The following is a 22,488-nucleotide window of genomic DNA, read 5'->3' as shown; positions in this document are numbered from 1 at the left end:
TTTGTTTTAGAGAGGCACCATATGTTTCAGATACAGACCTAAGTTTACTTAGTGTTACAATAAATTATTTTAAATCGTCCCGCTGTGATAAAGTCATTTGTTTTGGTCATGGAAATTCAGTTAAAGGTTGTGGAGAAGTCATGGAAAAGTCATTGAAAATCATTGGTGAAAAAGTGTATGAACCCTGTGCTTAATGTAGCAGTGTATGAAAAAATGGCCATGTGTACGTGCATGTACAGATGGGTGACAAATTAAAGGAAAAACCAACATAAGGTGTCTTAGTAAGGGTGGGGCCATATCACTTTTTTCCACATCTCTGTAGACCAGTGCCTATGGTTTATTTTGTCTTTGTAATGCACTGCAACCCCACTGTAATATCCCTCTCTAAGTAGTTGTCGATGGACTGGTTTTGCTGAAACTGTGATAACATCCTACATTGAAATTCTCCGTCACCCGAGGAAGAGTTGCTCTTCTGTTTTTCCTTACTTATCACACAAATGCACGATTTTGGACCCTATTTCCTGATGTCATTCTCATAGATATAAATACAAATGTCACTTTAGTCACTGTTTCTATTAAAACACCAGCCAGTTGAGCACTCTTTGTGCCTGAAGCTCCTGCCATCGGTGCCCCAATAATAAGCCCTGTTACTTAGATCTTTTCCTCTTGCCATCCTGATCCAAAATCGACGTCAACTGGGCCTGCTCTGCATTTTATACATGCCGCAGGGCATGGTAGGATGTCAGCTATATGGAAGCATCTGCATTTGTTATGTTTCTCCACTCATTTATTCAGGTCTTTCTTTTAATTTCTCACCCTTCTGTATATATAAATACACCCCCACCCCCTCTTGGTTCCCCATTGCACACAGAGTTGATAGGTGTCATGTTTTTTTATATTAGAAGGATATTGGTCTAAATCTACAATGAAGTATTAGGGCAAGATATTAGCTTAGCAGATGGTTTTGTCCTGGATATTGTATATACATATCTAGCAATCGTTTATCTGAATATATCACGCATTTCTGCTGAATTTTATTCTTCAAAAAATCTTTTTTTATTTTTTTTTTCACTTTTTTGAATAACAAATGTAGAGAATGATTACCAAAAAGACAATATAATATTCATAGAAAAGCATTAAAAAGCTGGGATTTTGATGACAGTTCCTGGTTGAGAATTTTCTTTTTTGACTGTGTTTACATTTCGGGTGCCTCTTTGTCACTCAGATGATTTTTGAGGACAAGGGCTATGGTTTAGTCCAATTTTGGGCTTTTTAAGCTGGGTTACATCGCTAAATATTTGGACATGTCTATTAAACGTCTTAAATTCCATGCATGTGCTCACTTGGCAGCACTCAACGAAATGCTGCATACTTTAGTGAAGGTTGTAAAAACATTGCTAAAGTGAACAGCAGCAGTAACAGCTTTACAGTCTCTTTAACGACCACAGGCCTATAATAAACAGCACAAGTTCCGCTTTGGGAGCAATAGGCTAGTCTGCTTGGACTGTCCCTTTCTGAGCAGTATATTGCAGTTACTTCATGCAAACTACACAATATGAGAAGGTCTGCCACCATATACAGGGCCTGTGTAAGAAAGGAAACTAGCACGGGAGAGATAAGAAAAGCTGTGTTTACTTTTGTGATATGTGGAGACTTGCCACGTTTATAAGAGCATTTCATGGAATCAGAGAATCAGAAGGTCAGAAAACAGAGTGAGGCCATGAATGAATAATATGTTCTTTAGAATTTTAAAGCACCACAAAACTGCCCACCCTTCAAAATAGCTGGCTCTATGTCCTTTATACACAACAAGACACCTTTGTAAGAGTATATATTTTTTCTAATAATCTCTCCCACGATTTCACATTTCACATTCACTACCAAGGAAATTCAGAGGTGTGATGTTAAAATTAGGTACTTGTTTGACACCAAAAACCTGTCCTTGTTAGGTGAATGCTGTTAATACTCAAATACTGGGACTTCAAAGACAGTTTTGAAACTGGATGCTCATTTCATTGGAACACTTTAAACAATTATTCATGGGTCTGACTGTAGTTGATTGTAATTACTTTGTTTAATTGTACTTGTCTTGTTATATTTTTTATGTAACTCGGCCCAATTGGAAATGAGGTTTGTCCTCCCAAGATGTAAATGAAGGATTCGCTTCCCTTCGGGAACTTTGGTTTCTGTGTTTAGCAACATTGCACACGTGAGAACAGAAAAGTTCATACTGAAGTTATTAAGGTTATTTTCTTAGAAAACTGCAAAAAGGGAAATATGTTTCTAAAACTACATAGAAATATGTTGTTGTGTCAATAAAATATGTTTCTTACTGGCATTGGCCTAATAACTCCTGATAAATATCGCATAATCTAGTAAATGCATTGCAGGTTTTAAGCATTACTTTGCTTATATAAATGTAGTTTTGTTTAATTTATGGTACAAATGTTCTTTGAATGAGTCATGGTACATTTTAAGACCTATTTAGAAGGTTAACTTGGCTCTTTTGTGGTTATATGAGCTAAATCGGCTATTTGGGTAATACCGTAAGCTCAATTAAACTGTAGTAAGGCCTGTAGTAAGAAGAACACCAACTCAATGTATAGAATCACTTTGGCTAAGAAATATTTTATTTAAGAAAATGTATACAGTACTTAGATCAGTGTGTACACACTATGTAAACAAGTCAGCTCAGGCAACCAAAGAACAAAAAAATTGTCTCCTTATTAATGCAATTGTTCCTTCTCAAGAGGCTGTTTTATATTTATTTATTATTTAAACTTGTTTACAAGAGATTCTGCATTCAAACAAATGATAGTCTGTATTACTAAATATGAGTAATTGCAGATTCTCTTGATTAGAATCATGTGTTATGATTTGGTCACATGTTGATTGGCCAGTTGGATCACTCACCAGCTAACAAATAGCCTGGTGTACAGACATGGCTGATACAGCAGAACTGTGCTGACAGTAATGAGCTCTACTTTTTTAGGCAGGGCATAGAGCAGCCAAGACAAGATGACAGTCTAGAACATTATCACTTCCTTCATTTGCTGCCCTTGCTAATTGAACAGAGCACTGGAGGGGGAAGTTGCAGTCACATGGTAAAGTTATACACAGACACTGGACATAAACCAGAAGCCAAAATCTTACCCAACAAGTTGTTGTTCACTTTAAAGCTACTTTCTGACCTTGAAGTGAATATAATTCAGAAGTGAAATTAAATGTACAGCAAAACAGATAAACAGCATTATCTTGTGCATTATTCGTGTGGGCTGCTGTAGTAGAGTCATCTTTTGTCTCCAGCTGCACAATGGTATAGTGGGGTTGCATTGTTATGGAAGTTAGAAATTACTGAGCATAACTCAAGAATGCACAAATCCACTATTACGTCAACCTGGCTACATATACTTTATGCAGTTTTGGTGGATTGGAGTATACTGAAGTATGCTCTCACCAAGATTCAGTATCTTCCTTATCATCTGCTTCTGTCTAGCATGTGTTTGTGGTTATTGCTTGCATCTCTTGCCAAAGTGCCTTCTGCATTGATCTGTTGCTGCATCATCCTTCACCCCAAGAAAACAGTTTACAAAAAGTTTTATTGAATGGTTGCTTTTAATTGGTTATTGGCAGTCCTTTACAGCACATAGTGGGATTTGAGTTCGTAGTAAAATTCTGAATTTCAGATCTTTACATTATGTAGAATTCATTTGGACTTCAGTTTGGGTTTTTGAAGGAGGGATAATTTATTCTGTTAGGCACTGTGTTTATAAATACAGTGCCTCCATTTGGCATTGTTTCCATTGGTAAGTAACTGATATAGAAAAAGCTGTGCTGTTGCTACAAATTAATTAGGAGTATTTTCAGTTTGGTTGCACCCACAACATATGAAGATTGAGTGCGACAAAGACAGGGAGATATGAAAAGACTGAAAAAGTGAGATTCTGCAGACAATTTTGTCAGTAAAACACTGAGGTAAGATGTGTATATTTATATACACACGTGTTCAGCCTAAATATGATACCTGTATTTTGTGATGAACAGTCACACATTGTTCTTACAAGTGGTGTGTTGTGTGCTGCTTGGAATTATGGTATTGCTTTATGCTGAGCACAATGAACAGTGCACCATGATACCTGGGGAAAAGAGGCCTAGTCACTGTGTTTTACACTTGGAAGAGCAAAAAAAGAGTGAGCTGTTTAACAAGCATGAAACCGTCCAGACCCATGGCGCACCGTCTGCGCATGCGCCTCCAAAGGTCATCCGTGAGTGAGTGAGTGACCACAATTTGTGGCTCATAGCCCACGGCAGCAGTCTTGCGGCGCCGTGGGAAAAACCATAAAACTGTAATAATCACAGCAGGTCTTGGAGAACACTGCTGTAAGCTGGGATGACTTATGTTAGCTCATTAGCTTGTTCCATTTTAAGGAGATCATCTCAAAGCCTTGTCTCAAACATGGTCATGCTGTTATTACCATCATTGATCAAATGACTTAAGTCTTGTAGCTGTTGAATTTGTTCTTTAATTAATTTGTTTTTTAGTTTGAGGTATGCTATTAAATAAAATACCCTCATATTAAGTCTAACAGTCGTTAACTTTAACCTCATATTCATTGTTTTATTCCACAGTCCGTGTTCCGGAGTACAGAGCCAAAACACACTGCATTATACGTCATCATAATGTGATCAAACACGGCTAGAACTTATAGCCCAGTTATAGAATACCAATGCCAGTGGAGCTGATGAAGGACAGTATATGGCTCTTGTTATTCTTGAGTGTATTAACAAATTATAGGTACAGTTTATACAGTCATGCACTGTACAGACATAAAATCAACAGCAAAGGAACATTCTTTTGGGTGAGCATTGATATTGAAATTTGATACTGAATACTAGAGGGTAGGGGTAGAAAACAAGCAAGAGCGAACTCATGAGAGCTCACATAAGTACAGAGATCCTTTTAATTGGATGGTAGGTGGGGACAACTATTAAAGGAACAGAACCTAACAGTTTGAAGTGTAGGCAGTCAGAAGTGGTAATGTCCTGTAAGGCAGTTATGTCATTTTAAAATTGTGATGGGAGAAAAATAGCAAGATCTCACCTTCTCACCCCATCCACAGACTGAATTTTACTGGGAAACAATTGTCAGGTGGTATGATCCGAGTCTGCTGCTATGTTTCAGGAATCCGGATAAGATCAAACCTGTTCATATTATTACAAGTGGAGATGGTCATTTTGCAGCAATTCCACAATAATATTTTTTGGAGGACAGCAAGTTTTGCGTTTACAGTTTACTTGACCCAAGCCTAGTAGCTTAGCAACCTAAATGTCCATAAATCATAAACGGGTCCATAAATCAGATGGTATGTTTGTAATCTGACCCCTGTAAAAACATGTTTCACTGGGGTCATATTTTAGGTTATGAAAGAAGTGTCCACTATCACTTGAACTGCTATCACAAGAAACAATAGGTGTAGGAGAATGTAGTCATATCTGGTTTTGTTGTAACAAGCCAAGACTATATCAAGTACTACAGACAAGAGAAGACACATCTGTTATTTAGGTACAAAAGGTCAGAGAAAGGATATCTTAAGCCATTATTAGCCAGCCAGGATGGTTGCGTACACCATTCCATCTGCAAATCTCTATGTTAGTAATCTTGGTGTCTTTTTGACAAAGTAAGCATAGGAAATTACTCAATCCAGAGGAAATGGGGGGGGGGGGGGGGGGTAAAACAAACATTAATTGTTGTGCTGACTTCTTCTATTCCCAGTGCGGAAATTTTTATTTGCCTACATTGAAAAGTAAGATGACTAGATCATTGTCAAGAGTAAGTGGGAGTAGTTATACAGGTTTTCTGATGTTAAGGTGGTTGATCTTTTGACTTTGCCAAGTGCCCTTAGTGGGCCATTAGTGCAATGGCTGGCCATAGACCTGATTAATAGCATCCATATGCTACAAGCCATAATGTAAAGCTTATATCTGATGTGTTGTGCTCACCTGGATATTTACAAAAGCAATAGAGATTATACATTAGCATATGCATGAATCTCATCGCATATGAGTTGGAATTTAGTTCCAATACTACAGTACACAGACTAGTGAACAAGAGATTTCTGGACAGCTGTTTCGGTGTGAATATACTGTGTCCTTTAGTTGAAAGAAACTGCACCGTTGCTGGGGTATGAATATGCATCACAGTTTTTACAATGCTACTTGCAATGCTAATTTATAGTAATGCATCATTTAATGTAAATCATTTAGCATTCATTTTATTCTGCTAATTTACTGGAATTTAAAGTGTTCAGCATTAATTTGGTCAGGTATAAAAATGCAAAGGTTGCAAGGGCTGTTTTGTTTAACCTCTTATGTTCTCACATTAAACAGATTAGTGTTAGAGCCAGTTGTGACGCTCATACAGATTTGCTAAATGATTATGTTAGTCATATTACCACAGGGAGAGCACGTTAGCTAAGGGCAGTGATTTAGTTGGTACAATCTTTACTTTTTAAAAGTGGTTAAAATATCCCTGTATCTTTGGCTACCAATAATTACTGTAGAAACAACTACCTGAAACACTTGCATCCAAAAAAAAACCATAGGCATTTTGATCCAGAGCTATATATTGCTTGCACATTTTTATATTTAGATTTATTTTTATTCTTATAGTCCTTCCATACATTTTATATGTATGTGTTAGATACAGTATTTCCATTTTCCATTTTGTTCAATTTCTAGGTTATTCATCACCTATTCGTCTGCATTTCATGCCTCTACAATTGCAATAACCGGAAAGAGTCTAGTGTCTAGAGTCTAACATGTGTTTGTGTTGTTTCTGTTTTTTTCATTTGTATACTCTATCATTCCAAACTGCCCATTGGGTGTATCTTACTGATGTAATTACTGATGTTGTTATTCCTAACTGTGCCCTCTTTTCTCCTTGTAGGATGCCAATTTGACCCTACACACAGACTCCCCTGACCTCACAAAATGTTTTCAGATGTCTGTGCTATCATGGATACCTTGCATCTACCTGTGGCTTTTCTTCCCAGTCTATTTCCTGTATCTGAAGAAGAACAACAAAGGCTACATCATGATGTCACTGTTGAACAGAGTGAAAACGGTACATTGAGAATAGAAAAGCCAAATGTTTGCCCTTTCTCTAAGCTTTCTGTTTTGCTTTGAGGACAACACTTATTTGTAGATTTATGCTAGTAGTATTAAGGTGAACCTCAACAGGAGGCTTAGAAAAATGGTATTGGTACAAGTTTGGCTCAACTTGGCAAAAAGGGGCTGGCTGAGTTTGTTGTTCTTTTATTATGCATATTCTTAACAAGCAGCAGTTTTTTTAGTAATCTAAGTAAGCAATGTACAGAGCATAATATTGGTGTTTCAATGAGTTACTCTTGGACACTGTATGATCAAAAGCGTCTGGACACCCCTTTGACTGTGGCAGTTTTTCATGGTTTGGGCTAGGCCCCTTAGTTCCAGTGAAGGCAAATCTTAATGCAATAACATTTTAGATGGTTCTGTGCTTCCAACTTTGTGGCAAAAACAGTTGGAGATGGCCCTTTTCTGCTTCAGCCTGACAGTGCCTCCGGACACACAGCAAGGTCCATATAGAAATGGGTTTGTCAAGATGTGGAAAAAACTTGACTGGCCTGCACAGATCCCTAACCTCAACCCTAACCCCTAATTTCTCAATCAGTGCCCAAACTCACTAATGCTCTTCTGGCTGAATGGAAACGAAGATCTTGTATAAAGCCTTCCCAGAAGAGTGTAGGTTGTTATAGCAGCAAAGGGTGGACCAACTCCATATTTATGCCCATAATTGTGGATGAAATGTTGGATGTCTGGTGTCCACATACTTTTGGCCATATAGTGTATGAATCATTTGAATATTACTTGAATATTATTATATGTATATTGTGACAGAAATGAACAAGGAATAATATTTTGTATAATTTCAACATGATATGTGTGTATCTTTGCATTCAGGTTATTGGCCTGCTGTTATGGATTGTATGTTGGACAGATCTGTTTGCCTCATTCCATGAGATACAGCCAGGAAACCCCCTACCACCTGTATTCTTTGTCACCCCACTTGTAATGGGTATGACAATGGTGGGTATACCAAAAGACTCAACTGTAAAGTAACAGACAATGCTATTATGCTCTTGTATGTATAGACATAAGCTTCGTCAGTACTCACAAAGGCAGTTGGTGACAGTTAGAAGTCTGTCTTCAGAAACAAGGAAGATTGTCCCTCATTCTGCTATCTACATAAACTATTTCTCTTGCCAAGCCTGACCTCACAGTGTAGTCCATTCTGATTGATCTGTTAATAAGATGTACCATGAGCTCCATAATGTTTGGGACAAAATATATATACTCCACAGTTTTAAATTTCTATTCGAGGGACAGTATTCATGTTAAGTATTTTGTGGCATATCCTTTGCATGCACTGACTGCTTGAAGCCTGTTACCCATAGACATCACCAGGTGCTGGGCCTCATCTCTGGTGATGCTCTGTCAGGCCTGTATTGCAACCAGTGGCAGCTCCTGCTTCTTTTGGGAGGCTAGTTGCCTTAGGTTTTCTCTTCAGTTTATGAAACGTATGTTAAATTGGATTCAAATTGGGTGATTAACTTGGCCTGTCTAGAATCTTCCAGTTTTTGGTTTTGAAAAACTCCTTTCTTGCTTTAGCAGTATGTTTAGGATCCTTGTGTTACTGTAGGATGAAGTGCCATCTTGTGAGGTATAAAGGTATTGAGGAATGAAATGAAATGTTTTTGGTCATATGAAAATGCGAATTGATGCAATGATAAGAAATATAAGGCACCTAGTGTTCTGCGCTTTGGAGTAGAACATAATTTTGTTTAGCTTCAATTACACTGGGCTCCTTTAATTAAGATTGTGTGAAATAAACAATACAGGTAATGAACCATATTGTATGTTCCTGAAGTGGCATGACAGCAGAGAGGTCACACGAGTGACAGAAAAAATAACTTATCAGCAACATCCATTAATCAACTGAAAAAGTTCCCCCTCCCTACCCAAAGCATGGAACTGCAGCTGATGACTAATCAAAAAATACCAGGCCAGACAAGACTGCTGAACCGCTAAGCTTCATTCTAGTGCAGTCTTCCAGGGGTAAAGTTTATTTTTAACAATAGATCCATTTCCCAAAAATGTGTCTCTATTTCCTTCAGCTGCTGGCCACCTTCCTGATTCAGTATGAGCGTCTGCGAGGGGTTCAGTCCTCTGGAGTTCTTTTCATATTCTGGTTCCTGTCTGTATTGTGTGCCATTGTGCCTTTCCGCTCAAAGATCATCCAGGCCTCCGAGAAGGTGAGCATTCGCAAATATATTTCTGTCTCCCTCATACTCGGAATTACCAGGCTTCATGCCCGGGAGTGTCCCTATTTTTATGTCTCACTCCTGTCTCTCCCGTTGCATTAATTCCCTTCTACCCTCAAGCCTCGCAGCATGGTTATCTGTGTCCCTCACTCTCCCTCTCTGCCTCTTTCCCTGTTTTTCTCAGTATAGAGTTTAGATTAGGTAGAGTGCAGGCAAGGACACGGGTGTTTTGAAAGAGAATGGTAGCTGTTGTTCCTTAGACCTACCTACAGCAAGCTTATCTAATTAACAGACATTTAGGGTCACAGACACACCACCCCAGGAGGTATATGCTGGGGTGTGAGGTCATATGAATGCTATTTGAAGATTGCAGCAATTTATATTTACAAAATATGTTTAGAAATGGTTGGAAAATTTGAAATGATGGTTAATAAGAGGAACAAAACAAACTGTGTACTGTGAGCTTGATCATGATTATGTGCATTTGTCTCTGCCTTCCTTCATAGGGTGAGATAACAGACAAGCTGCGATTCACCACCTTCTATCTGTACTTTGGGCTGATCCTGGCAGAGCTCATCCTTTCCTGCTTCAATGAGCGCCCGCCTCTCTTTTCCAGCGTGGTCACTGACCCTGTGAGTCTGAACCCCCTCCCCAAATGTGCCCCCTCCTTTAAAGACAGTCCCTATTAGACATGCATTTACTTTCTGTTTCATGGTCTGCAAGGACAACCCCTACCCTGACATAAAATGATGCATGTCTTGCCTATTAAATGAAATAGCACTGAAATATTCTTTTGCTCTGAAACCATACACCGTCCACTCCTCTAAGCACCAAAACCACATCAACCCTACAAAATTCCATGAAGTCTGCTAAATAGGCCCTATACCTTTCTATATCCAGTATGTAAAATGTATTCTCACTACCTGTAGATGGAAAAACAAGCAAACATTCGTGGTACATTTAATAACTTCCTTGACAAGATAATACTCCTAAAATATAAACAAATTCCTCCCACTGATGTACGTGGGAAGAACAGCGTTACTGTTTCAAATTAAAAGAGCACTTTGTTTACGTCAACATTTTTGCTCCCAGCTGCTTGTCATTAACTTTATAGTGTAATCATCTGTACATGTACAGGTACTTGTCCCCGGTCTATCAAGAAATCTGATGTGCAAATACTTTCTTCCTAGCTTTTAAACTTTATCTTGTAAGCGAGGTAATGTGGCTATTAATGTGTTTACCTTAGCCCAGGCTCCTGTAATTCCACATTCCTTGTTTATGGTGTCTGTTGATATGAATGAAACCCTTGATGTAAATTGCCTCACAGTGTCAAATTGAAGCTGAGATTAGCCACCCTTACACAAAAATCACATGAGAAATTTGCCTTTTCCCATGTGAAAAGAAAATAGGTCGCATTGAGTCATTTGTATCTTCAAATTTTCACGTCACTGACATTGTAAACTAAAATTTTCACACATGAAATATAAAACGTGACTTTAAATAGCATAGGTCATCTTTTTCCACTCCCAACTTATACTTATTTTTTCTAGTTCACATGTTGGGTGTTCATATGTGGTTTTTGAACATGTGGTTTTTGAACACATGATTTTTTCATAAAGGCAAGCATGACAGAATGTTACAGTGATACTTTTTTGATTCAACATTGCATTTCTGCCTAGTCATGTATATCAGACATTACCTTGGTTACCGTATTACAGCAAAACACTCATATTGACAAAAATATTGATAAAGACAAACGAGAGTAATACAGTTATGTTAAAGCCAAATTCAGTCTCCTTAAACTATAACTTTTCTGTAATTAGATACTGAAGTAACACCTTGTTTGAATCTTCATATGTTCATTATTTCATTGTTTCTTTGACTACTTTGTTAGAACCCATGTCCAGAGACTACTGCAGGCTTCTTGTCAACCATGACCTTCTGGTGGTTCACAAGGTCAGTTCTTTGTCAAGGTGCCTTGAGATTAAACATAGCACAAGTGCTACAGCCTTGGACATCTAGCCTATTTATCTACAAAGGGCTTTCAATGTTTCCATTACACCTTAAAGCTATTATAGGAGAAACTGAATCACTATTACTTTTGTTGATGTTTTCTGCTATTACAAATATTCAAATTTGAGCCAGTTGTTAAATGCTAATGTAGGTCACAGAATATAGCCTAATACCCAAATACAAACCTAATGATGTGTATGGCTCTGCTAGTAATGTGGAAAATAACATTTGAACGAGTCAAATGGGACAAGTCTTTGATTAAAATAAAAAAAGGTTTCACTGGGTTTATTTTACCCTGGAAAAAATTCTGAGAGCAAGAAAAAAAACACTACATTAATTTTAGAATTACACTTTACTTGTCTCCCCTGTGTAGTATGGCTATCAAGGGCTACAGAAATCCTTTGGAGAACAAAGACCTGTGGTCCCTGAACAAACGAGACAGTTCAGAGGTTGTTGTACCCAAACTGCTCCAGGAATGGAAGGCTGAAAACTCCAGAATTCAGAGGTAAGAAAGCAGTAATTGCTGGTTGTACCACTTTATTCTGTGTAGAGCCAATTCAAGAAAATTGCAAAAGCATAATTATTGTAATAGCCCTGTAGATGCAGATCTCTGTCTGTAGTTATCTGTCTATCCATGTATGCATCTAGCACTCATTTAGAAAATAAATCATTCTAAAGGCAGGGGCATTAACTACATGCTAAGGATTCACCTTGCATGGGATTCAGTTTCAGACTTGGCTGATGACCTGTTTCTTTAATGGAAGCATGTGTTTGATAACAGATTCATAGGATTCAGTGAAACAGACCACAGTCTGTCTTGCCTGTTTTGAAATGAATTAAATTCAGTTTATGTTTTTTAAAAGCAGAGGCAAGGCTTATTGGTGGTTATATGTGAGTGGTCTACCACAAATAACTGTGTGCCATAATGATTCTAAAGAATGATGAATCACATTCTTGTTTTTGACACCGCATTAGATTTTTGAATGTATAAAATTGAATGAACATGCATGAATGAACATGAATGAATGAAAATTGAACATAAAATTGTTGTCTGCATTAGAATGTATATACTCATTTCTCAGTATTCAACAGAGACATTTAGATTTGGTGCATATGTAATACTATATGCTGCATGTATTCATGTGCATGTATTCTGTTTAGGTCAGGTGACTTGCCTGTTGCACTGAGTAACATGACCAATTACTTATGTTATGGATTAAGTCTTTATTTACATTTGCTGATTTCCTCTGGTGACATACATTTGTATGACTGTAATATGTTGTTGGAGATGCATGCTTTCCAGGCTGTCTGTTATTTACACAGTACACATAAGAATCTGTACATTCTGCATTTGCTTCTCGGTTTCGCCTTTTTGCTCTCAACAAAAGATTGATTTAGAAATGAGCTTCTTTAACAGGACGGGAACTTGAGGAAATGCAAGAGCGAGCAGGGTGGGGCCTTTGAGCCTCTTGTCTCGGAACTGTGTATACAGTATGTGCTCTGTGTGAGTCTGGGTGGTTAACTCACTTCACTGAGTCTATTGTTGCTTGTTCCACAAACATCTCAGCTCACAAAGAATTCTCCCCTACAGCATACCACTATGAAAACAAGTCTCTTTAACACCATTCTATACACTTGTCACAACTGTGGGGGTTTTCCTGAACACTTTAGCTGCCACCATAGTGAATTCCTCTTTGTTTCTCTTTGTATTTCATCTCTTTAACTTGACGGCTTTGATCTTTAAGGGTGCCTTGTGTCAAACCCTGTATCAAGAGATTAAGAACACACAGGGCCTAAGTATACTCAGTTTCAGTAATCCCTCATCCACCATTCATCATTTAAAAATTTTAGCCAGATTCTTTCCCTTTTGTCATAAAAAAAAAAAAATCCAGTTATCCCTGAACGAATGAAGTTATGCTGCATCACATTAACGTAGACATTAACTTAGAAAGTAGCTAAATGCCACTGGCTTGTGGTTGTTTTTCTCAGTGGTGACCATGAGAAGGACACTCATGCCCTGTACTGCAAGACTCCATCAGCCACGGAGGCCAACCATGTAGGTGGAGGTGTGGAGGAGGCAGAGGTGTTGCTGTCTGAACAACAGGAGTCCAGGAAGCCTTCCTTCTTGCGTTGCCTGCTCAAAGCCTTTGGGCCCTACTTTCTCATTGGCTCCGCCTACAAACTTTTGCAGGATGTCATCACATTTGTCAACCCTGTGCTTCTCAGGTAAGAGCTGGGACAGTGATGGAATCACTCTCTGTTGGACGAGTCCATTCATATTTTTCCTGCAGAATCACACATTTTCTCTGTGTACATAAATGTCAACTATCAGTTAATTACATTTGCATTTTAGGCATTTAGCAGAACAAATTGCACTACTTTCCTTCTTTATTGACAATCCATTTATACAGCTTGATATGTACTGACATAATTCAGATGAAATACCTAATTAAATTTGGAGAAAATTAGGTTCAATGCAAAGTTAAAACATATATTAATTCTTGGATACAGTGTGGTACAAAAGTTATAATATTCTGTGGGCTGGGGTTATTTGTTTTTGGAGCATCATGTTAACCCAGACCTTAGTGGTGTTACTCTTTTGCAATATTTTCCTGGTGTGCAAGAACTCAACAAGGACCTTTTGTTTTGCATTTTGTTTGGTCTCTATCTTTGACATCTGAAACAGCACGTGCATGTCTTTATAGCGTGCATATATTTGCTTGCATGCAAAGCATAAGTATAAACTCACAAAGATGTGAACAGTACCTGTTTGTATGTGATTCTGAAAAAGGCACCATCATTTGAATGATGGGTATACTTCAGTGTGTCTGTAAATATGTGGCTTTTAGGATTTCCCTGTAATATCTGATAATTGCACTTTCATAAAGCTTCAAACATGAGTCTGCCTATTTGGTTTGCAAACCATCTAATGGAACTGAAAATAGCCATGATGCAGTAATCTGATATTGTCAATGTTTTTTTTGGCAGATTGTTGATCTCTTTCACAGAGCAGAAGGACGCACCACAGTGGTGGGGCTTTGCACTGGCGTTCCTGATGTTTGCCTGCGCCTTACTGCAGACCCTCATCCTGCACCAGCACTTTCAGTACTGCTTTGTCACTGGAATGAGGCTCCGTACTGCCATTGTCGGTGCCATCTATAGGAAGGTAGGCCAAGAGCTCAGAACCACTGTGACAGAAAGTCCAGTCTTCTCTTTGCTCTATGCTTAGATTGTATGTATAACAACCAACTCATGCACACAACTCAGGCACACATACTGTACAGTGCATACGAAAAAAATCTGTGTAAAGGATGTGCACACAAATTCAAACATTGTTAGTTAAATCTGTGCTTAACTTTAAGTAATGGTTACGTGCATGTTTTCTTTTCTGTTCAGAAGTACAATTTTGTGATTTTTAGCAGGCAACAACATTAATATGCCAATTTATATTTGTGAGGGAATATGTATTAGATACTTGAATTTAGTCAAAATTTAAGCAAAATGTTCATTTAAGTCTAGCCAGTATACCTCTTTTTTTCTTCTCATGTAACCTTTCTGTAGGATGCAGCATGCATAAGAAAGAGTAGCTGGTATTCCACTGCAGGCTGTAGTCATTGATACTTGTGGACTCATATCTAACGTGAGACATTTCACCCTGCTCCAGTCTCTGGTCATCACCAACGCAGCCAGGCGTTCCGCTACTGTGGGTGAGATCGTAAACCTGATGTCAGTAGATGCTCAACGCTTCATGGATCTCACGACCTTCCTCAATATGCTGTGGTCAGCGCCACTACAGATCATTCTGGCACTCTACTTCCTGTGGCAGGTGCACTGACTCTCTCTGTTTCTGTCATACACATGTCCCCGCAGGCCTACAATGTCTTTATTCTACTGTCTTTATTTGATTGCTTTCAGTTAACTTGGAGATGTTTTTCAAAAATAGAGGGGTGCAGAAGAAGTCTTTTGACAAATATTTCTGTTATAGCTCAACACATGAGCTCCTCTGAAACTTGAATTTTGATTCATTATCAGGCAAAATTGAATTGGCTTTACTAAATGCAACCAAATAAACCCGAATCAAACAAACTACAGTTTAGTTATATTCGCTGTGAATGTGTGTTCTGTTCACTTTTTGATGATGCAATGTTTTCTGCAGCCACAAAACAAGCTAAATACAGCTTATCAGTTTCACCAAAAATGATATTGCTCAACAGCAGACAGTTACTTCCGCATCAGAGATATCGCACTGAGAGCCGTATATTTCCTCTATCTATAGATCATGCAAACGCAAGATACAGTGCTTTCTGAAAGCAAAGTATCTGCGTGAGTATACATGAACCATTGGATTTCCATCAAAACTGCATTCTTTGGGTGGCACAGTGGTGTCAGTGGATAGCACTGTATATAATGCTGGATATTTCCAGCATTATATATGTGTTAAAGATCTTTAAAGCTATTTTGCTGCCCCTACCCTTTATCTTATTCTTACCATAAATCTAACCTTATAATTTCATGCAGTTTGACTACATAATTGTGTAATTGAAAACTGCAGTGAAAGTATTTTTATGTCAAATGTATTCCATGTTGATTTATTCTAGTAGCAGTGGACAACAGCCCTGCAATGGATTTACGTTACTTGTGGAATAAAGTTGGTTGAATAGCAGTTCCTTTGTTGAGTAATGAATCCTTTTATCCTCTTCATCCTTCGTGTGTTGGAAGATTTTATCCTCATTTAACAGCAGGGTATTGCCACATACCTGCAAAAGTGTCATGGCACTCAAATATACACCTCCATATCCTGTTATTATGCTAATTCTTGATCATTGTGAATTGTGAATCTGCCCATGTAGTTTATGTTCATGCTTTCTTATTGTGCAGTATTTGGGTCCCTCTGTCCTGGCTGGGGTGGCTGTGATGGTACTGCTGATCCCCCTCAATGCAGCCATTGCCATGAAGACCAGGGCATTCCAGGTTCTTCACTCATCCCTCCTTATAATCATCATTATTATTGTCTTTCCAAACTGATAAATGTGATAGATTGGTGATCTTCATTGCTGTTGTAGCTGTGTCAGTGAGTTGTTGTTATGATGATTTTATCAAACCCGGTTTCAGGGAAAAGAAAAGCCCTCTACAGTTCAGTTCTTGTGATGGCCCTGTTGTGTTTCCTGATACCTCAGGTGGAGCAAATGCAGTGCAAAGATGCTCGCATCAAGCTAATGAATGAGATCCTTAATGGCATCAAGGTGCTGAAGCTGTATGCCTGGGAGAACTCATTCCAGGAGAAAGTCCTCCAGATCCGCCACAATGAGCTGAACGTGCTTCGCAAGATGGCGTACCTCGGGGCATTGTCCACCATGGCCTGGACCAGCGCTCCTTTCATGGTACGGTCCATCCATCTGAAATTGTGCCTATTTTCTCTCGAGGATGGTGAATTGGGGAATACAGATTCTGTACAGTTTCTTCTCATGTAAAATCTCTGACGATTATGGTCAGCTGCAAGGCAGTTTCTGTACACTCCTGCATGGTTAGTTTTTTTTTTTTTTTTTTTAAACATTCATGGTATTAATAGCCATCTAAATTCTATATCAATATAACTATCAGCTGCGTGTGCAGAAAATATGTTGCGTCAGTGGGTCGTTATTATCTTATCGGCATCCTTTGCCACATCCTGCAAGAGTAATCTTACCAGGTCTTATATGAAAAACAAGCTATGCAATAAACGTGCTCCATTAGCTCAAAACAAATTATAAAATAAATTTGTCTATTTATTATGCTTATTAAAGGGAAAGTGGAGGAAAGTGGTGATATCAGTTTTTTAGGATGTAATACAACCATGAAGTCAAATGGAAAAAAAAAGTGAAAATGTAGTTTTATAACCACATATGCTTGTGTTAATGTTGCAATAGTATAAAATAGTATAATTTTCTCCTCGGCAGTACTGTTGTTCTTTTGTTTTAGGGGAAGCTGATTTTCAGACTTTAGCTTATTCCCAGAGATCTCAAGGATGAACTTATTAGATTTTGGTGGTCAAAGATCAAGGTCACTGTGACCTCACAAAACACATTTTTGCCTTGAGGGAATACAAAACATGTTTTTGCCTTGAGGGAATTTCTTCGCATTTGGCACACACATCCACATGGACTCAAGGATGAACTGATTAGATTTTGGTGGTGATATATCTTGAGGGAATTCCCCCACCTTGAGGGAATTTCTTCACATTTGGCACAAATGTCCACTTAGACTCAAGGATGAACTGATTAGAATTTGGTGGTCAAAGGTCAAGGTCACTGTGACCTCACAAACATAAGAATTCATATGCTAATTATGACAAAGTTTCACACAAATGTCTAATAGGATAAAATGATGAAGTGATGACGTTTTATATCCAAATGGTCAAACAGAGCACTGGCTACTGGTTGGCGGAGGCATACATCCGCGAGGCGGTATTTCTAGTTTTCTCATGGTTATGTAAGTGTTAGGATTGTAGATCAAATTAAGATATTGGCAGATCTTATCAGACACTTCCTCAACTACAACCTGTAAATTCACATGCCAGCATTTACCTTGTACAACTGTAAAAATGGACATTCTGTTCTTTTTGCCTGCTATTTCAGGTTGCCTTGACAACATTTGCTGTGTATGTGACAGTGGATGAAAATAACATTCTAGATGCCCAAAAGGCCTTTGTGTCCCTGTCTTTGTTCAATATTCTGAGATTCCCCCTCAACATGTTGCCCCAGGTCATCAGCAGCATTGTGCAGGTAAACTTTCAGACTATTTGCGTGCTATTTCTTGGACAGCTGAAAGGATGCCGTATTTCTCTGTGAAAGGATAGCTACAGTGTGCTTAATGTATTAATATATTTTATCTGGAAGGAAACAGATTAAATTAAATAAAATTTAAACAAATAGTAATTATATAGAAGTATGTTTCCAACAGGAAAATGTTTTTTGTTAAATAATGTTTAAAACCAACAGCGACTGTAATGTGTGTGGGGGTTATGTATTTTTTCTTTACCATGGGATTGCATCATCAAGACATTTGTGATTTCTGTCATGTTTGTACAGGCCAGTGTCTCTCTGAAACGCATCCAGCAGTTCCTGAGTCATGATGAGCTCGACCCTGACACCGTTGATAGAAAAAACATTGCATCAGGTAAACGCCGCACCTGAGGGCTTTTGTTATCATATCCTTGCTATCACCTCCAAGCCAGCCTGAACTGGTTTGGATAGTCAGAGCCTTCTGAATCGCTGTGCCGTACAGTTTCAAGTGAGCTGTTTAGACAACCTTCACCTTTCTGGGGCTCTTCTCTAGTGTATTAGTAGAAAGCTGCTTGCTGTTTAAGGAAATTGTCCATATTCTTTTCTTCATTTGATACTCCTACTCTAGATGAAATTAAACTCAAATAATGTATTAGCAGCCTGTATAGGGCCTCCAAGTACACTTGGTGTTTTTGTTTTATTTTCATGTTACATTTCATTCTGTTATGCAGCACATTAGGACACATATTTCTCCTTTAAAATGCATAATACATACGGTGCGCTCCATAGTGTTTGGGACAGACATATTTTTTCTTGGTTTGGCTCTATACTCCACAATTTTTGATTTGTAATCAAACAATATTGTGTTTGAAATGCTGATTCTCAGTTTTTTTAAAGGGTATTATGCATTTTGGTTTCCCCATGTAGAAATGACAGCACTTTTTTGTACGTCATCACACAATTTCAGGGCACCATAATGGTTCGGACAAATAAGTGTCATTATTAGTCAGGTGTGTTCAATTTCTTTGTGCATGTATAAGAGAGCTTTCAGTATCTAATTTTGATTACAGTCTTTTGATTGTCTTAAAAGTCTGTATAAATAGTCCAAAAAATAGCTGAGATTGTGCACTTTAACCACGTGTGACTTGTTTGATTACATATCTAAAATTATGGAGTACAGAGTCAAATCAAGAAAATATTTATATTTATAAAATATTTATATTTATATTTATATATTAAATATTTTATCTTTGTCCCAAACATTAAGGAGCTCACTGTATGCAGAAATGTGTAAATGTGACAAACTGGGGCGTCCCTGTCTGCTGACCTTAAGAGGCCCACCTTACAGGGTTTAAGACACCAGACCACACAAAAATATTGGACATTTTTACCTCACACTTTTCATTATTCATTTATGTATGAAAACAAAACCATTCTTTCTAATGCAGATATATGCCAGTTTCACATCTTTGTCTTCACTCATCTTCATGTACTTTGTTGAGTGGAATCCCATAGTAACTCCCTAAACCTACTTGCCTCCCTTCTTGGGTTTTAAATCAATTCCTTTCTGATAATAGACACAGATTATTAAAATGACACACCCATACAACATATAATTAGAGACTGTGTGGCACCCTCTTTAAACAGTTGTTGGTGAACAAGCTGGACAACTCTCACACAAGGAATCTATTTAAAGGGCTATTGATCTGTCTTAAGGTGGAGCTGTTCCTACCCTGTGTACAGAGTGCAGAATCAAAATGGAAAACCACCTTTAGAGCTGAACTGCCTTCTGCAATTCCATCTGCATCAAAATTCCTTTTGCTTTTTGCATGTTTTTTGTCCTGGCATGACCTCAAACCCTTTTAAAATGGAAGGGTACAGTGGCACAAACTGGCACTGACTATTGTTGATTCAGTGCAGTGTCTGTCTGAAGTGGTGTGTGCTCACTGTTGTTCAAGTTTCTTTTATGTGGTAATTTTATTGAAACATTATGCTGATATTTAATCTATGCTTGCCTTGTATGAACTGTAGTTTTAGATGTTCTCATTTGGAGAATGCCATTTCATTTAATGTTGTATTGCTGTTTAAACATTTATGTGAACCTTTTAAGAAATGGAAGAGAAATTAAAACAAGTAGTAATCAATTTGATCACTTTGCATAAAATGTATAAGTACAAAATATCCAGCACTCCTGTGTGGCCCTTTTGATATGGTATAATTGTCGAGTGGAGTGATTAGCATACAACTGTTTCATTAGTCACCTGATTTGAGAACTTGACTGTTGGAGAGGATAACGGTAATATTCACTTTCAGATCATGCTGTGACTGTTGTCAATGGGAAATTCACCTGGGCAAAAAGTGAACCTGCAGCCCTTCACAAGTAAGCGCACATTTGAGGCAATAATCAAGATTTTTTTCTCAAGCACTGTGGAACTTATCAACTCGGAAAAGTTCAAGTGTTATTCTACAATACGTTAACTATGCCTCCACTATACCCACATTTATCACGTTAAATGCCATGCATCTTTCTAGGAATGTTGTTTACTTATGAGGGAATTGCATGTGAAATATTGTGAATGTCCTTCTGCTCAGCATCAATCTGATGGTGCCCAGTGGCTCCTTGCTTGCGGTGGTGGGAAACGTGGGCTGTGGGAAGTCTTCACTGCTGTCAGCGCTGTTGGGAGAGATGGAGAAGCTGGAGGGGGAGATCTCTATACGGGTTAGTTGCTTTTAGATGAAGCAATGTGCTTGTGTTATGGCAGTCAAGCAATAAGAATGGAGGAACATACAGTATATATTGAAGGGGATTTGAAAGGTAAGGGCTCTGTTACTTCAAGCCAACTAGTCCCAATGCTGATGCAACTGCCCTATTTACAAGGCAGTTGAATGTGAATGTGAGACAAGTACAAAACCTCTGCATTCGCATTTGGCCCAATCAGGTCTGTATTTATTTATGTCTGTATTAAATATAAAGGTGACTAAGAAATGATGAGTAAGAACATGATTTGCAGGATTAGCAAATTTACTTAGTTTCAAATGGCGCAGACAATGCAGTCTGGCTTTTATTTATGGTTAGATTGCCTGAAGTAGATCGTAAAAGAAGGCTATTAAATCAAATGCATTTACAGAGAAGTTTAAGCTAAATAAATTCAATGAGTCTATTATGCTCGTGGCCAGTCTTGAAACAGCTAGTCCTTTTTTTATTGGCAAAATGTGTTACTGTGCATTACTGTGTGCTCTGTGCATTACTTGCATTTTAATAGCCACTTTTTCATGCTTAATAATTCTCCTCTCCTTGCTAGGGCTCAGTGGCCTATGTGCCCCAGCAGGCTTGGATACAGAATGCCACACTGAGGGATAATATCCTATTTGGCAACCCTTACAATGAGCAGAAATACCGCTGTGTGCTGGACGCGTGTGCCCTCACCCCTGACCTAGAGGTCCTTCCTGGTGGCGACCAGACTGAAATTGGAGAGAAGGTGAGGAGCATTTTTGCGGTTTAGGATTAAGTCATAGGTCATTATTTAGTCATTTTAGTGGCAACCAAAATTGAGTTTAACATTCGCCAGCAGCTTATTTTTGGGCTAGCGTTTCACAATTATGCTTTGACTGTCAAATTAAGTGTAGTATTACAGCTGCCTAACCAGTTTATACGTTTGCCCTTGGCTACAACTTATGCACTATGCTGCCTTGTGTTTCAGGGCATTAACTTGTCCGGGGGACAGAGACAACGTGTTAGTTTGGCCCGGTCTCTGTACAGTGAGGCTGACGTGTACCTGCTAGATGACCCCCTGTCTGCTGTGGATGCTCATGTGGCAAAGCACATTTTTGACAAAGTTATCGGTCCAGAGGGAGCTCTACAAGGAAAGGTACTTGTTGTATTTGAAAGTGAATGCAATTTTATATTCAGAAGGCATCACAAGCCTTGTTTTTGCTTGCATATATCCTCATCTATTTGATGCGATTTTCTCAGAAGTCAGCACCAAGGTTCTCAATTAGACAGACACTCACACACACACACCTGCAAAGGGACAGTGAGTGAGTTTCATTTAACACTAGATAGGCCAGAGTGACACCATTGCACTTTCAGGCCTTTATAATTAAAATCAGCCTACCCCAAGCCGTAAATGCTATAGGCTGTCCTTCCACAACTTTCCTAAATATTTGGGGTTAGAATAACTGTGTTTTAAAATTTCAAATAAAATTTTCTCAATAAAGAAATACAGGTATTTTGTGCATTTTCTTCACAACCTCCCAACAGTAGACAACGGGTGCTTTTACCAAGGTACGAACGTGTTGCTGTCTACTCCAGCATGCTGTTCAGCAATGGAATGAGCAGCGCTTTGATACCAGCT

The 22,488-nt window shown here is 38.4% G+C and overlaps 1 protein-coding gene across 5 annotated transcripts in view; it reads left to right on the top strand.

Moving 5' to 3' along the window:
* Nucleotides 1–22,488, top strand: part of abcc3 (ATP-binding cassette, sub-family C (CFTR/MRP), member 3) — a 63,750-nt gene that overhangs the window by 19,856 nt on the left and 21,406 nt on the right. For all 5 annotated transcript variants that reach the window (XM_035404873.1, XM_035404874.1, XM_035404877.1 and 2 more), the window contains exons 2-18: nt 6,947–7,123; nt 7,999–8,124; nt 9,213–9,350; nt 9,866–9,991; nt 11,254–11,315; nt 11,746–11,877; nt 13,362–13,598; nt 14,361–14,538; nt 15,037–15,198; nt 16,251–16,343; nt 16,550–16,753; nt 17,987–18,133; nt 18,440–18,527; nt 20,447–20,513; nt 20,726–20,852; nt 21,436–21,612; nt 21,835–22,002. In XM_035404873.1, the coding sequence (XP_035260764.1) occupies nt 6,947–7,123; nt 7,999–8,124; nt 9,213–9,350; nt 9,866–9,991; nt 11,254–11,315; nt 11,746–11,877; nt 13,362–13,598; nt 14,361–14,538; nt 15,037–15,198; nt 16,251–16,343; nt 16,550–16,753; nt 17,987–18,133; nt 18,440–18,527; nt 20,447–20,513; nt 20,726–20,852; nt 21,436–21,612; nt 21,835–22,002 (2,409 nt within the window). The remainder of the gene's footprint in view (nt 1–6,946; nt 7,124–7,998; nt 8,125–9,212; nt 9,351–9,865; nt 9,992–11,253; nt 11,316–11,745; nt 11,878–13,361; nt 13,599–14,360; nt 14,539–15,036; nt 15,199–16,250; nt 16,344–16,549; nt 16,754–17,986; nt 18,134–18,439; nt 18,528–20,446; nt 20,514–20,725; nt 20,853–21,435; nt 21,613–21,834; nt 22,003–22,488) is intronic.

This window comes from Anguilla anguilla, chromosome 2, assembly GCF_013347855.1.
Source record: "Anguilla anguilla isolate fAngAng1 chromosome 2, fAngAng1.pri, whole genome shotgun sequence".
Lineage (NCBI taxonomy): Eukaryota > Metazoa > Chordata > Actinopteri > Anguilliformes > Anguillidae > Anguilla > Anguilla anguilla.
This window is presented reverse-complemented; position numbering and strand designations above follow the sequence as displayed.